The 16,060-nt window shown below is 45.0% G+C and overlaps 9 protein-coding genes across 9 annotated transcripts; 4 read left to right on the top strand and 5 right to left on the bottom strand.

Moving 5' to 3' along the window:
- Positions 1-62: 62 nt before the first annotated feature.
- KUCA_T00000098001 (uncharacterized protein) lies at positions 63-451 on the top strand (the record flags this gene model as incomplete). Its single annotated transcript, XM_022604604.1, has 2 exons — positions 63-173; positions 239-451. 2 exons carry the CDS (start codon positions 63-65, stop codon positions 449-451), a joined length of 324 nt encoding a protein of 107 aa, XP_022456156.1.
- A 75-nt stretch (positions 452-526) lies between these two features.
- Positions 527-4,516, bottom strand: KUCA_T00000097001 (uncharacterized protein; the record flags this gene model as incomplete). Its single annotated transcript, XM_022604603.1, has 1 exon — positions 527-4,516. One exon carries the CDS (start codon positions 4,514-4,516, stop codon positions 527-529), a length of 3,990 nt encoding a protein of 1,329 aa, XP_022456155.1.
- Positions 4,517-4,856: 340 nt separating this feature from the next.
- Positions 4,857-5,450, bottom strand: KUCA_T00000096001 (uncharacterized protein; the record flags this gene model as incomplete). The annotated part of the gene is made up of 1 exon (XM_022604602.1): positions 4,857-5,450. The coding sequence occupies one exon, from the start codon at positions 5,448-5,450 to the stop codon at positions 4,857-4,859; it is 594 nt and encodes a 197-aa protein (XP_022456154.1).
- A 211-nt stretch (positions 5,451-5,661) lies between these two features.
- Positions 5,662-6,842, top strand: KUCA_T00000095001 (uncharacterized protein; the record flags this gene model as incomplete). Its single annotated transcript, XM_022604601.1, has 2 exons — positions 5,662-5,704; positions 5,773-6,842. The coding sequence occupies 2 exons, from the start codon at positions 5,662-5,664 to the stop codon at positions 6,840-6,842; spliced, it is 1,113 nt and encodes a 370-aa protein (XP_022456153.1).
- A 1,043-nt stretch (positions 6,843-7,885) lies between these two features.
- KUCA_T00000094001 (uncharacterized protein) lies at positions 7,886-8,911 on the bottom strand (the record flags this gene model as incomplete). The annotated part of the gene is made up of 1 exon (XM_022604600.1): positions 7,886-8,911. The coding sequence occupies one exon, from the start codon at positions 8,909-8,911 to the stop codon at positions 7,886-7,888; it is 1,026 nt and encodes a 341-aa protein (XP_022456152.1).
- A 541-nt stretch (positions 8,912-9,452) lies between these two features.
- KUCA_T00000093001 (uncharacterized protein) lies at positions 9,453-11,615 on the bottom strand (the record flags this gene model as incomplete). The annotated part of the gene is made up of 1 exon (XM_022604599.1): positions 9,453-11,615. The coding sequence occupies one exon, from the start codon at positions 11,613-11,615 to the stop codon at positions 9,453-9,455; it is 2,163 nt and encodes a 720-aa protein (XP_022456151.1).
- Positions 11,616-12,094: 479 nt separating this feature from the next.
- On the top strand, positions 12,095-12,443 carry KUCA_T00000092001 (uncharacterized protein; the record flags this gene model as incomplete). Its single annotated transcript, XM_022604598.1, has 2 exons — positions 12,095-12,104; positions 12,184-12,443. 2 exons carry the CDS (start codon positions 12,095-12,097, stop codon positions 12,441-12,443), a joined length of 270 nt encoding a protein of 89 aa, XP_022456150.1.
- A 485-nt stretch (positions 12,444-12,928) lies between these two features.
- KUCA_T00000091001 (uncharacterized protein) lies at positions 12,929-14,032 on the top strand (the record flags this gene model as incomplete). Its single annotated transcript, XM_022604597.1, has 1 exon — positions 12,929-14,032. The coding sequence occupies one exon, from the start codon at positions 12,929-12,931 to the stop codon at positions 14,030-14,032; it is 1,104 nt and encodes a 367-aa protein (XP_022456149.1).
- A 19-nt stretch (positions 14,033-14,051) lies between these two features.
- Positions 14,052-15,716, bottom strand: KUCA_T00000090001 (uncharacterized protein; the record flags this gene model as incomplete). Its single annotated transcript, XM_022604595.1, has 1 exon — positions 14,052-15,716. The coding sequence occupies one exon, from the start codon at positions 15,714-15,716 to the stop codon at positions 14,052-14,054; it is 1,665 nt and encodes a 554-aa protein (XP_022456148.1).
- Positions 15,717-16,060: the final 344 nt, after the last annotated feature.

Genomic DNA, 16,060 nt, shown 5'->3' with positions numbered 1-16,060 from the left:
GAATAACACCGTTCTATGCAAAAGGTTTAATCAGCTTTATTGAATACGATAATTCAAACACGATGAGCGGAATAGCAGCACCTAATGAACCCCTGGATATGATCAGGCTGTCATTGGATGAGAAGGTGTATGTGAAGCTGAGAGGGGCCAGAGAGATGGTTGGAAAGCTACATGTAAGCACTTTATGAATACTTCTGAAAAACTGCTGAGTTGTTCTTAAACTAACATCACATTTTAGGGTTACGACTCGCACTGCAATGTCGTTCTTGGAGATGCTGTGGAGACAATCTACGAAGTTGATGATACTACGCTCGAAACCAAGGTAAGTACACTATGTGGGTGCTCCAAAAAACAGACGAGGACTAACAAATTACAGACTACCACCAAGAAATCAGATATGTTGTTCATTAGAGGTGACTCTGTGATTTTGATAAGTACGGTATCGGAATAAAAGCTGGAAAATGCTGTATATTGGCGGAATAATGCGAAATAATGACGCTCATGTGTAATAGTTGACCGACTCTCTTCAAATAGAATTGCGTCTCTGTATGGATCTGAACCCAGAGTTCTTCTTCTTGCCTTGTAGCCAGTCCAGTTGACCATCCTTGTCCAGTTTCTTCAATGCTGAGTGTGCGTAAGCCGAGCCAAGTCTATAGATCTCATCAAACTTGGAGAAATCAAGTGTAGCATAGGCATCTATAGGCGGCCTCATATAGAACACTCCTGGAGTGTTCTTGGCCTTTTCCAATGCGTTGACTGAAGCAACATAAGCCAAACGCATTTGAATTTCCGCCATGCTGGGAGCATTCGCGTACTTCGAGAAGGGGTTCCACCGGTTGAAAATGACCCAGGACCCACTCAAAGCATCACCGTAGTTCATAGGTGTTCTATCGTCCACAGAACCCACGTCCACAGCGAAAATGATTTGGGCTCCACGGTTTTTCATCTCCTGAACTGTCAGATTATCCACGTAGCCTCCGTCCATTAACATAGACCCGTTGTCCGTAATTGGCGGAAGCAGGCCTGCCAATGTCATGGATGCCCTGATATACCTCCATGCATAGCCCGACGAATGGATCTCCATCACTGAATTGGTGATATTTGTGGAATTGCAGTAATATTTCAACCAAAAGTCTTCGATTCTGCTATCACCAAATGCTTTCCATATACCGCGATTGAACTCATGACCCGTGGTGTACGAGGTGACTGGGTAAGTCAAATCAAAAGCCATTCTCCACAAACTTGACACTCTACCCGAGAATTTTTTTGCTCTACCATATATTGGAACCAGGTCATAATCCCTAGCATAAAGACCACCCACAAAAGCCCCAATCGAAGTGCCTCCAACCATATCAACAGGTATGCCTTGATCTTCCAATGCCTTGATGATGCCAATATGCGAAATGCCTCTTGCTCCACCACCACCAAGAACCAGTCCAATAGACTTGTCTGATAGTAGTCTTGCTAGCCTCAGGAAGTCGTTTTTGTGCTGTGCCATGGGCTGGAAATATGGCTGGGAAGGTCTCAGTCTGAGGAACTCGGTGTTACTGATCATGCTCTCGACTTTGGCCTTTATAGAGGTGATCCTAGCTTGAGAGGTGGTGAAGAGGTTCATCCTCGTGGGTGCTTGCATATTTCCGGTTTTGTTACCGTTTTTGTGCAAGTTCATCTGAATATGGTGATGCGAGTTGACCCAGATACGGTTTTTCAGCCATTTGGTAGTCGAGCCCGGCTCGACATATCTTTCAGGGTGGATCAATATGAGCTCTGTTCTGGCAGTGGTTCTCATTTTAACAAGTAATCTCTCGTACTCTCCAACTTCTGTCGATCCCTGAGCATCAGCGAGTAACAGAATGCAATCGCCGTGGGATATACATGTCCTAGTCCAAGACGAGTTCACCGGAGTGTCGATGACGTAAACGACAGTCTGGTATTTCTCTTCTAGTTCCGAGAAATAACCTGACTGTTTCATTTTAGACAGTTTGTCAAATGCGTATTTTCCCAGTTGGCTCAATGTTGAAGCCTGGTTGAGAGCAACCACGGACTGTCCAATTGACTTCAATGCACTAACAAGTTTCTCAGCAAAAGCCGTGGTCGGAATTCCATGTGTCATTGGCAATATTGTAATCGTGCGATAATTTTTAGCATTCACTGGGATTCCAGGTGGACCACCTAACATAATAGGTGACTGTCCAGGAGCAGTTAGTTCACTGGGAATGGACTGCTTGACCCTCTCTGCGACTATTCTCGAAACCTTAATCATTATGGATGGGTTTGAAAGAGATAACATTTCAAACAACCATCTTGGAATACGGGCAGACTCTGAGTCACGTACTGCCACTAGAGTGCTCTGTCTTCCGGTGGCAGTCAACACTTCGATTTCACCCAGCGATTCACCTTGGCCGTGTTCACCCAAGACAGTTGCCTCTTCGTCTTTGCTTCCTGTCTTGATGATAGACCTGAATCTGCCGTTCAACACAATGTATATACCATTGGCAGGCTCTTTTTGGTAGTACAAAGCAGACCCGGCTTGGGTGTGCACCCATTCAATAGCGTAATCGATCAAAAGAATTCTCCTGTTTAGATGCTTCAAAAGATGACTGGCCAACGCTAATTGCAAAGGAGGATACTTCTCGCAAAAATGGTTGAGACTATCCTTGGGAAGAAGCGCACAATAGACATCCGTCTCTGCAACAACATCCGTAAAAGATCTTGAAAGAACTGTAGAACCAAGATAACTGGCCAATTGACCTGGTTTGACAGAGTAAAGCGATTGCTCTTTTCCCTCGTTATCAACAAAATCCACCATACAAACACCGTCAATGATATAGAACAGTCCGGGTGAAGCTTCTCCCTGGTGGACTAACTTTGTACCCTTCTTTATGTATATGATTTTCAAAGAGTTTGAAATCTCAGACTTAATGCTATCGTAGTCGATCTCGTCTGTAGGACCACCTTCATCCCCATTGGTTAAAGATGCAGTGTCTAACGAGTATACTCCCCTCGAAGATGATGAGGAGAACGCTCTATTGTTGAACCTGGGAGACCCATTGAAAAAAGGACTCGATATGGTGCTCGATGGAAATGACGACCTCGAGTCCCCGCCATTTCTCCTTGGCTCGAAAGCAGACTTGTCCAACTCAACAATTTTGAAGATGTTGTCAATCAGACTTGACCGAAGAGCAATCTCTTCTGTTTCCTCCATGGTTGACGAAAACCCTCTTGATTGGTCATCCTTAGACTTGTTTTTCTTCTTGGATCCCAAGAAATTCTCACGGCCTGGAATTGGAACACTGGACAAAAGATCACCCGGATTCGAGGAAGGTGTGCTCTTCATCCTCATTCCCTTGGTGTCTCCAAATCCAGGTTCAGCAGTGTCTGCCGTATTCTCATATTCGAAAGATGTAGCATTCTTTGCAAGCGTAATGACATCATCGTGAAGATATGAAGGCAAATTATATGTAGACTTCTCGTTTACGCTCATCTCGGTGCTGAAGATCTCTCTGGTCATACCTAGGTATGAGTGGGCAGCTCTGAAGGTGACCCTGTGCAGACGAGTCAGGATCATCTGAATAATATGCGAAGTTGACTTTGGGTATTTCGATGCCACTCTCAAAAAAGACTCCTTTGGAATCACCGAAATGGTGGCATTCCCCTGAGGTATGGCCACCAGCTCTGGGAGACTTTCTGTGTTGCTTCCGTTTAGAACTGGAATATGGGGTATATCATCGATAACAGCCTGTTCATGAGAATTTTGCGATGGCCTTCGGTCAAGAAAAAACCCGTCGTTTGGAAAAGGCAATCCTCTCACAGCTGCAGCTGCCGTTGCCGTTGCCGCTGGCTCCGTGCTGTCTCTCGTAAGAAGCTTCAACACACCGATAAGAGAAGATAGTGGAGAGCCACTCTTCACAACGTTCAGCATTTGATATTTTACACCATTGATCATGATTGTTTCCTTTGGCTGATCAAAGGACGTGGGATCACCTGTCGAGGTGGGGTCAGCTCCGGTCTTACAGTAGATGGCCATAGACCCTTCCACCACTATGGCAAACCCAATCTTATCGTCATCCAGGAAAACCATCTCAGTCGACTCGAACTTTTGTGTATTCATGCTCTTCGTTAATTCCTGAAACACAGCTGTCTCTAGATATCCAAAAATTTTGATTGCCGACAAGAATTCGTCCAAGTAGCTTTGTCTTGCTTTCTGTGCCTCGTCTCTAGTCTCTAGAAAAAGATCCATCTTGAGGTGCTCCCTCTTCGGCTCCTCCGGTAGTCGCGAATAAACAGTCAGATACTTGTATCTAATGAAAGCATATGATATAATGGATATGACACTCAAAATGAGTATAAGCGAGGGAAACGACAAGGTTATCGAGAAGTTCCACGACAGTAACCTAATGATAGAGTTAGGCAGATGGTACAGCAATGCACGCAGGATCAAAGCGAAAAACCTGGTTACCAGCCACATCAGTGTCGTTAAAAACGAAGCCTCGGTGGTTTGGATATTTTGGTCCATTTTGCAAGCAAAACTTGTGTGACAACTGAAGGAATCGGTTGCTAATCCTCAGAACTTTCTGGGGTTTAACTTGATAGCTTTTTGGTATGCAACTACTTGATGAGCTCACGTGCTCACGTCAACGTGCGGATTTTTCAGATAACTATATGATAGATAGAGATTAGTTGACTTGGTGATATTCGACTGATTAGAATATTTAAGGGAGATTCCTCGAAGATGACTGTTTGTTTCTGATTTTTTTAAAGAGATTCAAAGAATTTTCAGTCATTTAACCCGCTGATCTTTTACAGTCTAATTGACTGTTCGAATTATTACCTAAACTCCTATACCCAATAATATACTACAATTGCTCCAGATCGCGGTCCACCACAAACTTGAAAAGCTTGTCCACCTTTGAATCTTCTAATTCCTCCACTTCCACGTTCAGATCCCTTAAAAACGACATCGAATCGTTGATGGACTCCACTGTATCGCTCAATTCCTTCTTCTTCTTGTTCAGCTCCCCATAGAGACCAATCACGTCTTTTTCCAGGGACTCCAGTAAGCGCTCCTGCTTCGCCTTCACTTCTAGTCTTGACTTTAACAGTTTTGCTTCCAAAATCTGGATAGGTGCCATTCCACTTAAAAACAACGGCTCGCTACCAGGCTCAACGGAGCGCGCTTTCGCTTTGTTAATGAGCTTATCCAGCGAATCCAGCTTGTTCTTCAAGTCACGCTCCTGGTATATCAGCTCAAACTCAGACATGCATGTGCTCCTGAAGTATTCCACTATCTGTTCTCTCGCCGTTTCCAATGCACTTCTTCCCTCATCTGCCTGATACATTGGATAGCACGAAACGAGCTTTTCCAGGGTCAATGTTTTGACGCACTGATCAAGCGCTTTTTCCACCACCTCCTTAAACCTGTCAAACCGTAATAGCTCTGTTTCAGCCATGGATAAAGTATTAGAATATAATCTAGGGCGTTGTGTCAAGGCATAAGTAAATGAAAGACTCGGTTTAGTTGATATTTGATCTTGGAGGCATAACAAAACACAGCGGTGCTCATAACCAGCGATGAGGTGCTGAAATTTTTTTAGAGTTTATCTATAATGAACCAATCTCCCCGTGATCAAGACCAATTTTTATCGCATAAGATTCTACAAAATGAGAGTTATTGCGGCTGCTGATGATTCGGGATCCATAAAAGGTGAGTTTTTGATTTTCACAGTTTAGGCCGAGGCCCCTCTGGATGAATTACTAACGGCAATGTTCCAGAGGTCATTTGCTCCAGAGGAACAGACACTTCTGTGCAAAAGGCCACACAGCCCCAATCTGTAGCCACTTTTGCCGAAAGCTCGAGGAAAGAAAGGATATTACAGATGTGCAGAGATGACACCCAAATATATGCAATGAGAGCCAATGGAGACTTGTGTATCTACGCGATTGACACATTGGAGGAGGTGAAGAGACTCAAGGGCTTGGGCAAGGGCAATTCCATATCTCTGTTTGTCGGTCTAGATGGTTATTGTTATACTTGCACCGATAAAGGAGAGGTCTCTGTTGCTGATCCAGAAAACATTTCCAAAGAACCAGTGAGGTTTCAGATCAAAGGTGATATCAGCTCGTTCGTTATGAACCAGTATCGTGAGGGAGTGTTTGCATTTGGAGGCAAAGAGACGGATCTACAAGTGATTAAGCTGCATGAGCCCAAAGAAGACATATTCAAGAATCTGAAAATCTCTGTGGTTTTCAAGGCTAAAAATCTGAAGAACGATCACCTGGATCTGAGACAGCCCGTCTGGCCCACTTGCATATCGTTCCTGGAGTCGCCAAAGGATATCGTTAGAGTGGTTCTGACCACAAGATATGGCCAAGTCAGGACATATGACTCTGAGAAGGGAAGAAAACCGGTAATCAACCATAAACTCAGTGAGCATCCGTTGATCACCATGAATGTGTTGAATTCAAGCGAAATCGTATGTTCTGATACGCATGTCACCACATCCAAGTTCGATTTTATTCGAGGAAAATTGCTTGGAAAATACGCTGGTGCAGTTGGTTCCATCCAATCAATATACAACTATGAAGACTCGCTACTGTGTACTGGTGGTTTGGACAGATACGTGCGTGTGTTTGATCTGGATTCTAGAGAACAAGTTGCAAAGGTCTACGTTGGGACACAGATAAGCTCGGTCATCCTATTAGAAGACGACGAAGACGATGATGATGAGCCCAGCCTGGATCCAGAATCCAAGAGAAAGCTGAACGATGATGAGAATGACGAGTTATGGGAGCAATTGGAGAAGAAGAAGTCAAAGAAATCAAAGGGCAAAACAGTGGTTTAGAGGACCTTTGCCGTGGCCGATGGACCTATCAGCATATTTGATTCCATTGTGCGTGTAATGTATAGCCAATTGAACCGAATCCCTCAGGGAATGTTTCAGAGCCAAATTCGACGCAATTGACGATGCTAAAGTGCATCCAGTTCCGTGGGTGCTCTGGGTGTTGTCGATGTAGGAGTTGTAGAAGACCGTGAACCTTTGTGGATTAGATTCATAGAGAACGTCGGTCAATAACCTGTTATCAGCCTCTGATTTTGCTTGAATACCAGCTTCATTCCACGGTATATGGCCTCCTTTTATCAAGGTCGCACTACAACCTATTTCCTCCTGGAGTCGTCTGGCCATCTTCTTCATAGCATCCAAAGTGGGAGGTAGGTCATCCGATGAGGGCTCAATGGCCCGATATAGCTTGCACGCCTCGACATAATTGGGCGTGATAATAGTAGCTAGGCGGTAAAGAGCTCCCATAGACCTCTTGAGAGTGTCGAGACTCGTGAGATTAAATCCTGAAGTCGAACTCAACAAAGTATCGATCACCAGAAATTTTCCACTGTGGTACCTCTCCAGAAGCGCAGGGAGAATGCGAGACACTTCCTCGGTAAGCATTCCGATTTTGATGGCGTCAATTTTCAAATCTTCAAAGTTTGCTACCAAAATTTGCTCCAAAAAGTGTTCGGGCGTGTTCAGCTTACTTTTCACGCCGGTGGTGTTTTGTACAGTAATAGAATCAATGCAGGTCATTCCATAGCAGCCATGAGCAGTTATTGTCTTGAGATCTGCTTCGATTCCCGCTCCACCCGAGCAATCTGATCCAGCAATTGTCATAACGCCGGGAATAAATGAGCTGGACATTTAAAAGTTTGTCATAGTAGGTGGGCGGATCCAACTGGGAAGATGGTTAAAGAGAGGGAGTCATATGGAGGCTACATGCGGTTAATACGGAGAGTTAGGATATGCACGTGACCGTGCGGCTCAATTTAAATGGTGATTGGAAAAACGACATCATATTAAACTTTTTCTCGTATCTCGTTATAAATAGTTTGTGATCATGGAAGCATAACCAATCTTCCATTGATCTTACCCTCCTCCAGTTTTTCAAGTGATTCAGGAAGGTTTTCAAGTTCGGTGGTGTGAACTTGAGGCTTGACCCTACCCGAGCTAACCAGCTCCATTGCTTCGATCTGTTCCTGAGAAGTACCCCAGAAGTTACCAACAATTTTTACTTCACGCAATGCCAGGTTTCCCAAGTCGAAAGTCAGCTTGCTCGAGCCCAGACCCACTGGGAAGATGGTACCGTGGGACTTGATATACTTCTGGCAGATGTCGAAGGTGACCTGCAGCGAAACGAAGTCAAAACAGTAATCAAACGAGGCTGGTTTCCAAGAAGATTGGCTGATATCGGTATAGAATTCATCCGCTTTGAATTCGTCGGCAATTGCTTTGGATGCGGGCTTGACATCAACGGCAACCACATAGGCTCCAAATGCCTTGAGGATCTGAAGTGCGTTCGATCCCAAACCACCCAGACCAAACATCAACACCTTAGAAGATGGAGTCACTCCGGAATTCTTGATAGCATGGTATGGAGTCAAGACAGCATCAGAGGTGGCAGCAGCAACTTCGTAGGACACGTTATCTGGAATAGGCAATAGATGGTGCGAATTTGGCACCAGCAGGTACTGCTGGTAACCACCACTAATTCCCAGACCGTACCATTTCGATTCATTTCCAGTACAGTCATTGTCATGACCGGTACGACACATCTCACAGGATCCACACGAATTCAGTCCATGAACAGCATAACGGCCTCCCACCTTAAAAACTTCAGGGTTGACCGAGTCTCCGATCTCCACCAATTCACCAGCAATTTCGTGACCGAGCACGTACCCATCGGTAGGGACCTCCAATGTTTCTCCAATGACGTGCAAGTCAGAGTGGCACATTCCTGCAGCCTTGACCCTAAGAAGAGATTGGGCACCAGTTGGCTTGGGGATTGGAACCTCGGCCTTGACGATGTGACCGGCACCCTTCTTGAAGATGTAACCGGCCTGGGTTTTGGAGAGAGCAGACATTGTAGTTGAGAAAGATCTTGCTAAATTTGCAACTTTTGACATCAGAAAAAATTATCAGCAGGAATGAACGTGGGGAAATTGATTATGCTTTATAGTTAGTTTTTCCCCCCACATATGAAAAAGCGGGGGTGATCAGGCAATTTATAAGCCGATAAGAGCACCAGTCCCAAAGATATCATCCCACATGCCAGCAGCCCAATCGCCTGACCATTGGATGGAATAAACGCGCAGAAACATTTATACTCCACAGAAGAGTCGGCTGATTGCTTCATTTGCTGCAGTTTCATAAAACCGAAACGCACCCCCCCCCTTCTTTTTGATCACCTGAGCGCTTAATCTGCGCGATTAACTGCGTATACGCGCCCCCTGAATTTTGTCTCTGCTGAAAGTTGTAGAAACTCCATAAGCACAGCTAGTTCCAGTTGTGTCTACTCGGTACCTTAGAATTAAACGGTTGGTATTAATTATTTGGTTAGAAGCGCCGCATTTGTCCAGAACTGTTAATTATTCAGGGGGAATGTGTTCCCGAGTAGTGTAGTCTCTAGTTATCGGGGTTTTGTTTATCCGAATCTGAGGTCTCGGTATCGGCATTTTCTTTGGGCGTAAATTCGGGTTTATTCTCCAGATTCTCTTCGGAATCATTGGAGGGTTGTTCCGTGTTTGGAGCAGTCTCTTCGGTTTTTTCTTCGGAAGGCTTTTCGGTAGCTTCCTCGGGCTTTTCCTCGGATTTGTCCTCAGGTTTCTCTTCGGGCTTTTCCTCGGGCTTTTCCTCAGACTTCTCCTCAGTCTTTTCCTCAGACTTCTCCTCAGTCTTTTCCTCAGACTTCTCCTCAGACTTCTCCTCAGTCTTTTCCTCAGACTTCTCCTCAGACTTCTCCTCAGTATTCTCCTCAGTCTTCTCCTCGGTCTTCTCCTCGGTCTTCTCCTCGGTCTTCTCCTCGGTCTTCTCATCTTCGAATTTGGTATTCAAAACCTCGGCAACCACTTCCGGTATCTCTTCAGGAACAGGGTTGGCCTCTGCATATGCTACAGCCAGCTGTCTGCTCAACTCCAACGCACACTGCGTCGTCCTAGCGGTCTTTCTCGACTTCTCACCATCCTCAAGGAATGGGTCTGTAATTGGCATCGAGCTGTACATGTTGGTCAAATACTCCATCACCCCCACAAGCACCATGCGTCTCACCTTCAGATCTCCGTCCGTAATCATGAGCCCCATGGCATCCCAACGAGTCTGAAACTGTGGTTCTTCAACGACTTCCCAGTACGAAACTGATGTAACTGTGTAGATGTTGTGTTTTCCCTTGCATACCGGTCCAGCCCCGTTATATGAAGTTGGTACGCTATTGAAATCCAGCGCCTGTGAGACCAAATCTACTCTAAACTGGCCCTGTGGGTCGGATACAAGCAAGAACATACCAGACCTTTGGACTGTTTGAGTGCATCCAACATCGTACTCTGTTATACGGGGGAAGCCAACCCAGGCTTCAACTCCCTTTGGTAACTTGTAGTCCCGTGGAATTGGCATCAGGTTGGTGCCGGACACAATTGAACCATCGTCAGCTGCATGGTCCGAATTGCTCTGAACCTTAAAACAGATTCCGTAATCCAAATTACACTTCAGCACAGTAAGGGGGTTGTGGTTGTAGATGAAATGGATCATACCTTTCGAGTGTTGGGAGTCATAAACTTGTTTGGTAAAGAACGGAGACCAGTCCTTTTCAACCTCCTTCTCGTCCTCGCCACTAATTCTGAACTTGACCAGATTGGATTTCTTTCTCAACGGGAAAAATGCGTGCATAGATCTACGCCCTTCAAAACGTGTGAGCATTGAAAATGTGATCACGGGTTCGGTGCCCATGTTACCCTTTTTCAGGGTCATTCTGGGGTCTTCTGGACCAGATGGAGTTCTCCTTTGGTAGTGGAAGGGAATATCCAGGATCATGGGAAAATTTACAAAATCAGAAGCTTCAGGTTCATCCCGGTAATCTTCCTCTGAGGTATCGACGTCGATATACCGTATTGAAGTTTTGACCTCCTTCCATGTCTTGTCAAAGGTCTGGGCTTTCAAGAATGAGATTTTTGGATTCTCGCGATCACCAGACGTCACATACATGATCCTACTAACAACCAAGTGCACTTGCTCACTCTCAAGCCACTGGGAGGCAGCAACGAATCTGTACCATCTCTCAGCCAGAACCTGTCTTGGGTCCATCTTCAGCTCATCCTTATCAGCGACATATCCATCCCAGGGGGACTTCAACAACTCCGCTCTAATATCTTTCATACTGTCTTTCAAAACGGCAGAGCGACTTCTCAACTCGCCGTTATACCGGATGTTATCGCAAGAGACCTCGGAGTAATCGCTGATTTGCATCTCGTTGATGTCAAGGTTGCCGGCAAAACTAGTGACATTCAGTTTATCATACTCTTGCAAGTGGTTCAATCTTTCGACAATAGGTGATAATTCGGGGTATCTTTTGAAAGACTTATCAATCTCGCCTATTCTGAAGAGGTGGCCTATTTCGGTCAACGGCCCGGCAGTCAACAAACCAGCATGAACCGAGTGAGTAGACACAATAATCAACCCCAAAATCGCCAAAGGCACCAGCATGACAAACAGTAGTCTTCTTGTAAATATGCTAGTGAGGACCCTGTGATGGGCCAAGGTCTGTTTCAGCACCAGTACGGGTTTGAAGCGGTCCATTGTGATGCTACTCAAGTATCGTGTTCCAGGTTTGACTGAAATGCAGCCAATATATGAGTTCAATAAAACGGGTTCAACAGCAAAATATCACTGCACTTGTCCGCAATAATGACCCGTGATATATGTGACGAAGTCCTCAAAAGCAAAACCGCTTCAGTGTTGTGATTGTTTTGTCTCCGCTCCTTTGAATCGGGCAAGATCTATTTTTGCGTCTATAATAGAAAATTAATTTACGTGCCGGAACCAATGTTTTCCTAAAAGGGCGTGGTTTGGGGCTGGGATCTGCACTTTAGACAACGATCTAAATTTTTTATACGCAGATGTTATGATCAAGAGTGCAAACCACAAATTGTTTATTCACCCGTTAAGTCATGGCAGAGAAAATAAATTTTTCCTCTCGCTTCTTATCTGATCTGATGTATACCGCACTACTGATAGAGTCCACATTCACGCACAGATATACACTCGTACACACAAAGATGGCAAGAAGTAAGTGACACCAGGGAATTTTAAAGCTTTCTGCTTGTTCAATTCGGTTGCTTTTCGGTGCCCAATACTAACCTACCAGGACTCAATGCTAAGCTGCTGCCTCCCAAGAGACTCGTGAAGTCCAAGGCCAAGTCTGAAATATTTCACGGTAAGATGAAGAGCAAGATCGAAAGGAGAAGAGACCAAAGTGAGAAGTTGGCCAAGCTGAGAAAGTCAGATTGGGAAACCATCAATAACGAGGTGATCGAGAGCAGAGAGGAAAGCCAGAAGTTTGAGATCGACTCCAAAACATTGACTTCGAGTGGGTACGAGGTTCTGGAGGACAATGTGGAAGCTTGATATTAGTTTTGGGGGCTTCAGGCTTGTGTATATTAAAATGGAAAAAACTTTGAGAATCCAATGGAGCCGTAGAAAGATGTGGGGATGGGAGCAGGACTTGGGGCAAGTTGCTTTTGCAATTTATTTGAGGCGAACTGGGATTTAGAATGCCGAGTGCTTGGGTTATGCCAAAACTAGAAAATCACATAGAATTTCTTTCCCCAACATACGGATATATACATTTACCATCTGCGATATCTGATAGCCAAAATCTAGGCCGGCCATACTCTGGTCGTGTCCGATCCACTTCTCCGCTATCTTGATTCTTGACATTGCTAGGCTATCCTCCGAATGTAATGATAATCAGCTTCGAGGACTCATTCATATTATCATTTATCCAGGCAAACTGTGCCTATGAATTGCTATTTGTGTTAAGGTGTACTAATCGGGTTTGCTGTATTCACTTGTTGCGTTGCTTTGGGGAACCCTCACTAGATTGATTCACAATGGATTACTACTCCAATCTCTCTGGGACCTTCGACTCCACTCCAACGCTGTTCGAGATAATATCCTCAAATGAGCTTCAGGATCTCTTATCACCCTCACTACGATATGTGTTGATTTATTACACGCATAGGTACCCTCACTTATTGCTGAAATTCACCAACAGATTTGACGAGCTGAACCTGCTGTTGAGGGGCCTCATAGAGTACAGGTTTCTGAAGAAATGGAACTCCACCTTTACAGAAAAATTCTATGGCTTGAAGAGACAAAACTCTAATGGAATCAAGCTGTCATTTGATCCAGGTCAAAGGCTCACCAAGAAACAAATATATGCCTCCTGGATCGAACTGATGCTTGCGCCGTACCTCAAAGAAAAGCTGGATGTTCTCCACGAATACCTGTATCCCCAGGCCCTCATGAGCAGAATCAAGAATGATAGTTGGCAGAACTGGTTGAGATTGAAATTTATCAAACTATATCCGATTGTCAAGGCTGCGGTAAAGCTGGTCAACCTGGTGCTCCAATTGCTGTATCTTAGCGGAGATGTCAAGTCGCCCAGTTTGATCATGTGGCTATTGAAGATCAACTATTCAAGGTTCAACTCTTTGGACTATGAAAGGGCAGAGTCCGGATCAGACTCGGGAAAGCTCAGCTCTCCCTCGCACAGGATCAGGCCTGTCACTTTGAACGAGTCCCTCTACAATTTCACTGCGCGTTCTTCAACGACTTTGCGCAGATCACTCATGATGGCAGGAAACTCAATATTCCCAGCAATGATATTTTCACTGAAGATCATGGAATGGTGGAACAGCTCGGATTTTGCAAAGCTGCTGCAGAATGATCAAAATCTCATGGGCTTGAAGTTGGCACCGCCAATGCTCAACACTGAGTACAGAACGACCGAGAAGGAGTGTCCTCTGTGTAAGAAGGAGCTTACCAACCCGTCAATTATCGAAACAGGCTACGTTTTTTGTCACTCTTGCATATTTCCATACCTACAGGAACATGGTAAATGTCCAATTACCGAGAAGCACTTGCACGGTTGCAAATGGAACGAATCTTCAAAGAACTGGGATGTCCTGGGAGTTAGGAAATTGATATTATGATCGTTAATGATACCAGGTTTTATTCTGAGTCAGATGATGCGTCATCATCGTCGCTCTCGTTTTCACTCGCCGTATCGTCCTCGGAATCATCGTCGTCGTTACTGTCGTCACTGTCGTCGTCTCCCTCGCTGTCGTCTGTCCAATCGATGTACAGGCTCTTGATTTTTTTCTGGCAGCTTTTGAGGATCAGCGGATCAAAGGGGAAGAAGGATTCCAGATCCGTGAACTCGCTGTCTAATCCCACCAGTGAGTTTTCACCAGACAGGCGAGACCGTTTGTTCTGCTCGATCACAGAAAAGCAGTAGCACACGTCGTGCTTCTGGGCAATTCTAGCGAAAATCAGCACCACCGTCTCGTTACAGTATCTCAGTGGGTTGAATTTGGAAACCACCATTCTCTGGAAGAATCTAGTCCAGTTGACGTTGGTCTCCATTAGGGCCTCGCATCTGAAGCAAAAGATGTACAGAACAGTCTGAAAAACACAGTAGAAAAGCTTGAAGTTGGTCAGAGAGATGGTATTGGCCTCTATTTCAGATTCTCTCTCAGCAACAAACTGTTCCAGCCATTCCATCAAATAATCCAGGACAAACATGATCTGTGCGGTGGTGACCTTGGCGGAACGTGCAACGTACGAAGAAACGTACTGGATCGACTTGATTCTGTTCGAAATCACCTCCCTCGGGTTGAAGGTAGTATCCAATAGCATCGCCAGAAATGAGTCGATCATCTCGTTGTTTTGCTGTGATAGGTGGAAGAGCAAGTATTGGATACATTTGGTGTAGTGTGTGGATAGTATATGCGACTTGAAAACCGTCATCAGATTCTGGAAATTCCTCAGTTTTTCGTCCTGTTCGGTCTCGAACCGTTCCAGTAGTATTAGCATTAGCGAGTCCAACTTGGCAGTGAAATTTGATACCTGATCGTTGGTCTCAATCTCTTCGTCCTCGTCGAGGTCATCCAGCTCGTTCTGGAGCTCAACATCCATCTTGATGCAATTTTCCACTATCAAACACCAGATCTGATAGTTTAACTCGGGTGAGTAGTCTATGACACAAAGCAAGTTTTCCACGTAGTTCACGAGCTGCGATTTGTCCATGTACCTGTTTGGAAAGGACCTCTGCAACTTCTCCAGCAAAATGCTTGTTCCTGTAGGCACGATTTTCAACAAAAACTTGATCAAACCATGATGTATAGATAACTGGGAAAATCTCGTGAACTCCGAGACTATCTTCTGGAAAACACTCCCACTCCACTTGGGGATGCTTGAAACGAGCACTTTGCAAAAGTTGGAGTACGCCTGAACATACCTACCCTCTGTAAGATGCTGTGACCAATCAAGTCTTAGCACAGCGTTTATCAGCTCAGTGCAATGTCTATTGTCTAGTCTTGACATCTCATTGCTGAGATAATTAAGCACCATGGTCAAATGCGGTATGGAGTATGATTCCGGGTGCGATTCTGGCAGGTTCAGCTTCTCGACCAAATTCTCGATAGAACTTGGGTCATTGCGATCCAACTGAGTCAATGCCGAATTGACAAAATTTATCTGCATTTTGGAGCTGAAGTCATGGTCCACGACTCGCTTGAACTTCTTGTTGCTAGATCGTATATCGTGTGAGGAGTCGTCATCAGCAGACCGTTTACCCGACACTGCTGTGGACTCCATATTTTGGAGAGAGATCATCTTCAAAAGCAGATATCTGTCGTCTCACCACGTGGTATAAAAAATTGCGAGGAAAATGGCACACGACGAAACTGGTGAGTGTAAAGTGCCTTAGTCTTATCACCTAAGGGGTTGGAAATTCTAAGAGAAAAAAATTCTTTTGTCGTGCTCTAAACATTTGTCGTGTCTCAACTGATTGATGCCCTATTTCCTGTTTGGGAAGTCCGATGGTGTGGCACGCGTCGAAAGTGGCAGCTGGGAAGGGACGCGCATTTTGAATCCAAAACACCCCTTTGGGGATCTGAAGACATTGACACACTTAGTGGTAGTTTGTTCGTGCCTTTTGTGTTGATCTTGAAAATTGC

The sequence above is a fragment of the Kuraishia capsulata genome, genomic scaffold, assembly GCF_000576695.1.
Source record: "Kuraishia capsulata CBS 1993 genomic scaffold, Kuraishia_capsulata_scaffold_1, whole genome shotgun sequence".
Classification (NCBI taxonomy): domain Eukaryota; kingdom Fungi; phylum Ascomycota; class Pichiomycetes; order Pichiales; family Pichiaceae; genus Kuraishia; species Kuraishia capsulata.
Note: the sequence above shows the minus strand (reverse complement) of the source record. Positions and strands in the feature narration are given on the sequence as shown.